The 7500-nt window shown below is 44.2% G+C and overlaps 1 protein-coding gene across 1 annotated transcript in view; it reads left to right on the top strand.

The window, feature by feature from the left end:
- Positions 1–7500, top strand: part of sgk1 (serum/glucocorticoid regulated kinase 1) — a 49340-nt gene that overhangs the window by 20711 nt on the left and 21129 nt on the right. Inside the window, exon 3 of the mRNA XM_076272173.1 lies at positions 3206–3409. Coding sequence (XP_076128288.1) covers positions 3206–3409 — 204 coding nt within the window. The remainder of the gene's footprint in view (positions 1–3205; positions 3410–7500) is intronic.

The raw sequence follows: 7500 nt of genomic DNA on the forward strand, positions 1-7500 counted from the left end.
AGAGCCACACATAGAGCCAGTGAGCTCACACACACACACACACACACAGACACACACACACACACACACACACACACACACACACACACACACACACACACATGGGGCCAAGCAGCACCACAGAGCTTCAGCCACAGAGCCACACATAGAGCCAGTGAGCTCCACGGGCCCAGGCCCAGGGACAGGCAAGGCACAAGACAAGGCACAAGGCAAGGCACAAGACAAGGCACAAGGCAAGGCACAAGACAAGGCACAAGGCAAGGCACAAGACAAGGCACAAGGCAAGGCACAAGGCAAGGCACAAGACAAGGCACAAGGCAAGGCAAGGGCTTCAAAGCTCTGGGGGTATTCTGGGTTTTGTGATGGTTCATAAAAAGGCCTTGAGAGGAAATGAATGGACTGCTAAAAACATTCATACACACAGGTGAACTTGTGAACACACACATACCCAATCACACACACACACAGACACACACACATACCCAATCACACACACACACACTAAAAAGTACACTCTAGACAGACTGTGTTTGCCTGTTGCTTTGTGTGTCCTAATTTTACAGAGATTTGAAGGGGCTGAAAAGTCAGTTGGAGCTTTTTTCCCCAAATCTTTGTCTTTGCTCAGGGATGCTGGGTACTCATACCAAATATTAAAATGTTGTGTGTGTGTGTGTGTGTGTGTGTGTGCACGTGCATCTGTGTGTATACTGTACATGTGCGTTTGTTTTCTGTGTCTGCGTGTGTGTCTCAAGAGATTCACGGAAAGGTCTGTCCTCAGAATCGGCTTAGGATGGCCAAAGCTGCCGGCCTGATGAAAAACCCAAACTTATTACAGCTGTCCCTGGACACACACACACACACTCATACACGTGCTTGAACATCACATGAGATACTTATATAATATAATACAATATAATAAACAAATAGCCATAAACATGAGAATTAATCTGTTTAGAAAGAAAGCAAGAAAGAAAGTATAATTATTATTTCATCAGTTCATCATTTTATTTCTTTATAAAGATGAGCAGAGAAGGAAGGGGGTGGGGCTGATGAGATGCAGCTTTCACATCAACAAGAACTTCAGAAAAAGCAGAAACAGCAGTTGCTCTTGTGTATATGGGCCGTTGGAGTGTGTTTGTGTGTGGCCCCTTGGAGTGTGTATTGGGGTCTTGGAGTGTGCGTCGGGGTCTTGATGTTTATGTGTATTCATACTGGTCGTGGTCTTGCATTAGAGAAATCAAATTAGCCACTGAGTCACACAATGTCTTGTCCAGACTGTCATTTGGGAAGCAGAGAGAGAGAGAGAGAGAGAGAGAGAGAGAGAGAGAGAGAGAGAAGGGAAAGTGTTGCTAACAAGGACATACAAGTGTATCATAACAGCTACCAAGATAACACTTCAGCTCTCAAGAGAATGAGATAGAGAGAGGAGAGGAGAAAGGAGAGGAAAGGAGAAGAGGGGAGGAGAGAGAAGAGGAGATGAGAAGAGAAGAGAAGAGGAGAGGAAAATAGAGGAGAGGAGAGGACAGGAGGAGGAGAGGAAGAGGAGAGAAGCAAGAGTGAATGACATTAGAAATGAGAGAGGGATAAAACAGGTGGAAGGGATAGAGAGAGAGAGAATGCAGGAAAGAGGGAAAGGAAAGCTCAAGGAGTGAAAGAACGGATGTAAAATGACAGAGATAGATAGAAATAGAAAGAGAGAGAGACTGAGAGATTGAGAGATGAAAGAACAACAGTGGACTAAATGGGGGGCATGGCTGTTGAGAATAAATGGGGAGGATGGGGAAGTAATGAGGTCTCTTATCAGCTATTGGCCCTTCAAGTAGCTTTATGTAACAGACCATGTTTGAAGTCCACCATGAGACTTGAGTGTGTGTGTGCATATGTGTGTGTGTGTGTGTGTATGTGTGTGTAGAGCTAGACACTGTCTCTTCAGGAGCATTTGAAAGAGGAGCAGCTCCTTCCATAAGCCTCCATGGCAGTTGGAGCATCAGGCCCATCTCAGACACATTTACCCCAGGCCCGCACCACCAGGCCCGCACTCACTACTCACACCTACTCACTGACTGCCCTACAAACCTGAGAGCTAAGGACAGACTTATGTAACCATAAATCACACAGTTGACAAGAGGGCACCTGTGTGTGTGTGTGTGTGTGTATAAGAGAGAGCATATCAGAGCGTATCAGATTAGGGGACACACACACACACTCTTCTCTCTCGCAATCTGTCTCTCTCATACACACACACACACACATGATTCTTGTGTTATATGAACTTTGATATTCCAACTGGCTTCTCATATGACGCAGGCTCCCATAGTCATATACTGTAGGTATTACATGAGCTGAGCGTTTATTATGATGCTATATTTAGCTTGGACTCCATGGCTTTGACAGTAAGAATGCCTTGGCCAGTCAGAGGAGCCTTGGCCAGTCAGAGGAGCTGTGGCCAGTAAGAATGCCTTGGCCAGTAGGAATGCCTTGACCAGTAAGAATGCCTTGGCCAGTAAGAATGCCTTGGCCAGTAGGAATGCCTTGGCCAGTAAGAATGCCTTGGCCAGTAGGAATGCCTTGGCCAGTCAGAGGAGCCGTGGACCAGGACCAGATGACGATGACGACCAGACTAGGACTATAAGACTAACATAGTGCTAGAGCAACTAAACTGGGTCAAGACCAAAGACAGATTATGGCAAAACCATGACCAGTTCAGGACAAGACGGAGACTGTTCCAGCACTAGAGCAGGAGTTCTAGTCCAAGGCTAGACTAGGGCTAAACAGCCAATGTCCTAAACAGGTCGAGACCCTGGCCAAATCCATCCATGTGACACCCTGACACCTTCAGCCACAGTGCATGACACTAAAGTCTAGCAAAGCTGCTAAAATCTATTCAAATAAAAACATTATCTTAGGAAAAGCAAAGGTGTGCTTCCTGTAGTTGTTTTGACCATTTTGAAACGTGGCCCTGAAACCATACCTTAATCAAAGAGCAAAGACTCAGTCAGGCTACTTTAGTTAAGATGCTGGAATGTGGCTTTCCTCAATCTGGTGGAAGAATGTATGAGAGAATGAGTGAATGTGAGGCATTAATCTGTAAAGCTTTGAGTGCTCAAAGGAATAAAAAAGTGCTATAAAAATGTGCGAACAATGTGAGAATTGTTAAAAATTTTCACATTTCACATTGTTTTTGTTTTTCTCACTGCTCCGTCAGGTGAGGAAGTGGAAGATGCTGAGCCGTCACCATGGCGATGGGAAGCCAAAATCAGCAGGGCAGTGCCGGGAGGCGGAGCTTGAGTGGCCCCTGCACTCGGCCATGCTTCTGGGAAACCCCGTGCTTCAGGAGTGCTGCGTGTGCAGCGGGCCCTTTATTACCTACGGCAACGAGGAGGCATGGCAACCACGCCAACGCACACAGGTATGGACACCGGACGCACTCACACCTGTAAAGACCTGCATTTACATGCATACCTGGGCATACCTACAAGTGAACACACAAACCACAGACACACCAAATACACTTGTCATATGAAATACAGTGGAATCACATACATTCACCTACCTGCACAAATGCATTTTAGTAATGCTATAAATGCTGCTTCCCAGCTAATTCTTGAGATGTGATCATTGGTAAGAGATCTTTCACTGAAATGCAACTCATCATCTGGGTTTGCCATGAGTATTCCACCTGCCTCTCTGTATTGGGTTTGGTGTGAGTATTCCACCTGCCTCTCTGTATTGGGTTTGGTGTGAGTATTCCACCTGCCTCTCTGTATTGGGTTTGGTGTGAGTATTCCACCTGCCTCTCTGTATTGGGTTTGGTGTGAGTATTCTACCTGCCTTTCTGTATTGGGTTTGGTGTGAGTATTCCACATGCCTCAAATGTATCCTTACGTCTGTAGATGCTGGTAAGGTCGTTGTGTGTCTGGATGTTTATGGAATGTGAGCCCTGAACTATTTTTCTGTGCGATCTGTTCTAAGCCTTATGGTCCCACAGTGCTTTTCAAAGATCTGATGAGATTAGGAAATGGAAAAAAATCTGATAAGATTTATTGGTTTTAAGAGGATTTTGGACCGGAGGATTCTAACTAGCTTTTCAGCTTGAGTCATTTTCCACTCCCCCTCTCTCTCTTTCCCTCTCTGTTTCTCTTTCTCTCTATCTCTGTTTTCTTCTCTCTCTCTCTCTCTCTTTTCTCTCTCTGTCTCTGACATCTCCACACTTTGGCCCCTCTGGCTCTCCGTACACAGAGTGTGCCTAGCACACAGATGGCACAGCCGATTTGTTGGCTGTGATGGCCCAGTGTGGCTGCCCATCATGGCTTAGCATTGCCACTTAGCCAGGTGACCGGTCATTTAGCATCACCTCACAGTATGCAACACATGGCTAACATCAACAGCTGTAGCACCTTAGGCATGTGAATGAATACTTAGCTGCTTAGCATGGACAGTTGATAGTGGAAGTACCTTAGTCATACCACACTTAAACACCGGGGTAAACACTTACCCAACGCAATTCTCCCATGAATTCCGGTGTGATATTGACCTAAAGTGTGTTGAAACATGATACTGAGTGTGAACGTATGTCTCATAGCTCATCTCGGCTTGTCCCCTGCACTTAGAAATCTGGCGCTAGTTAGCCGATGCTACCAACAGTTTTTCGATGGGGGTGCCTCGGGCATCGGCCTAGCCATCTAAATAAATCACTGTTTTACACCATTTACGAGGCTCAAAGTAGCTCCATACTTCATTGGTAGACTTCCGAGGGCCTTGACATTTAAAGGAGAATTCCGGTGTGATATTGACCTAAAGTGTATTGAAACATGATACCGAGTGTGAACGTATGTCTCATAGCCCATCTCGGCTTGTCCCCTGCACTCCAAAATCTGGCGCTAGTTAGCCGATGCTACCAACAGCTTTTTCAATTGTGGTGCTTCGGCATCGGGCTAGCCATGCAAATAAATCACTGTTTTTCACCATTTACGAGGCTCAATGTATCTCCACACTTCATTGGTAGACTTCCGAGGGCCCTTGACATTTAAAACGAGACATTGAGAACTTTGAAAAAGCACTGGTAGTTTACTTACAAGACGATTTATACAGACAGTATCTTCACGAAGTTAAGCGTTTGCAGCCATCTTGAATTTAGTCACGATAAGTCGAGCGACGAGTAAGAATGAACAGGTATGATAAGGGATCAGATTCCAAAAATAATTAATCGGAAATGCATGGATTCCAGTTTCTTCCAGTAGCAGCAACTGGAATCCATGCATTTCCACTGAATTATTTTTGGAATCTGATCCCTTATCATACCTGTTCATTCTTACTCGTCGCTCGACTTATCGTGACTAAATTCAAGATGGCTGCAAACGCTAAACTTCGTGAAGATACTGTCTGTATATTTTTGGAATCTTTGGAAGATGAGCTATGAGACATACGTTCACACTCGGTATCATGTTTCAACACACTTTAGGTCAATATCACACCGGACTTATGTGCACATTTATTTATTTTAGTGTTTTTCATGATTGTGTTGATATTTCTTTTCCCTGTTTGCTTTGATTGATAACTGAGGTGATTAAAATCAGAGGAAGGTTAAGTTTAAAATAAAAGTGTTTAAAATGAATTTTTTTTCTTCTGATCCTTATCTGAAATAGATTTTTTAAAAAATCAATAATTATCGATATCGACTGATATGAAATACTTATATCGTGATACAGTTTTCAGCCATATCGCCCAGCCCTTTGAGATAGATCTGACTGCAGCAATAAAGCCTTCAAGAAGCTTCGCTAGCCTGCATGCCCAGCTCCCTCCCTCAGGAGTCTCTGGCTGGACAGCAGCCGGGCTGCTGCCTCAGCCTAGAACATTTTCATTCTAGAGGCATATATCTGGGCTGCATGCAGGCTTCCAGATTGCACTTGTATAAGTGACTTGATGGTGTGCAAAAGGCCCTTATAGAGGTGTTCTGCTGGCTTAGTGGAGGTTCACTGAGAGATCTCATCATTCTGGCATATCTCTGGCAAGTTAAAGTGCTTCTTAGTTGTGTACATCCCACTGTAAAGACAGCTCCTATAAACCTTACAAGAGCCGTCCTTACCGCACCCGGAAATTCACACGCCACTACCCAACCTAAATACAAGTATCTGTCTAGGGATGAAAAAGCTAAGGTGTATTGTGTATTGACGTGAAAAATGGCATATGAGTCTAGTGGTGTATGCAGCCAGGGAGAAAACAGCCTGAGGCTTACCTGTCGGGGCCGGCCCTGTCTTTGCCCGATGGCTGCCAGCACAAGCAGCGGTAGGTTAGTTCACGGGACGCTGTGAAAACAGCCTCAGCTGGATGATGGTCGGTATGTAGGTTTAAACTACGCGCTTCGGCGGCAGAGCCCCACAAGCGTCCCTTTCGCGTCGGTCGACGTTGGTGTTGTGTCAGAGAGCGAGCAAGCCCCCATGCATCTGCTTATCTTCTCTCACAGAAACCACAGGTGCATGCCAACACACTGCCCCCTGGCACATGGGATGTGGAAGTGTTTTGTGTCGTGTCCACACTAAAGCGCTAGACTACTTCCTAACACCCACGTACAGTATGCATTGAGCAGCAGTGGCAATAGGAATGCCTACTCTATTCTAATTCTACTCTATTCTAATTCTACTCTAATTTTACTCTATTCTAATAGAGTCCCGAAGTGTGACGTAGCGTTTCCATGACAGCAGAATCACTGGATCTAAACAAACTTTCGAAGTGGCATAAATAGCATTGAATGTAGCCTAGGCCTAGACATGTGGCATCATTTCTAGCTAATAAAAATAAATATTTCCATTTAAATGTGTTTTACCTGCTAGGCAGCAGCTTAGCCACATAACACGGATTCCCTGGCAGGTGTAATAGAAAAAAACAAAATTCCAGTGGATATTTCACGTCTTCTCAAAGACTGGCGGCTGTTCAGAGCGACGTTTTTTGCCAAAAAAATAAAGCCAAAACACGTCCGTGAATTTAGGGATTTTAACTGCATGCTGTGAAGTTACATGCAGGTCTCTTTTACGGAGGAAACCCATGCTAAAATAAAACTCTGTAGTCACGAATTTGATCGTGTTGGTATGAATATATGTTGTAGTATGTGATTCCTACACTGTAAAAAAAATATACTAATGTCTTAGAAACGTTGTAAAATTATTGAAATAGATTAAGAAAGCCACCGCTATGGCGATATCAATGGTTAGATTGATTTGTTTAGATCCAGTGAAATTGCTGCCTTGGCAACGCTACGTCATGGCTTCGGGACTCTATTCTACTCTAATTTTACTCTATTCTAATTCAACTCTATTCTAATTCTACTCTAATTTTATTCTAATTCTACTCTATTCTACTCCAGAGCCTTATATCTCTCTCTCTAGGGCTCTGTTCTACTCTATTCTAACTCTATTCTACTCTAATTCTACTGTATTCTAATTCTAAGTATCCTTGAGTTTATGATGTATTTTGGGAGCATAGGTCATAAGTGATCCCAGAGCA

This window comes from Alosa pseudoharengus, unplaced genomic scaffold, assembly GCF_046254945.1.
Source record: "Alosa pseudoharengus isolate Yale_2024_CS ecotype anadromous, Long Island Sound unplaced genomic scaffold, YU_APseudo_1.1 YU_APseudo_1.1_scf_7, whole genome shotgun sequence".
NCBI classification, from domain to species: Eukaryota; Metazoa; Chordata; class Actinopteri; order Clupeiformes; family Clupeidae; genus Alosa; species Alosa pseudoharengus.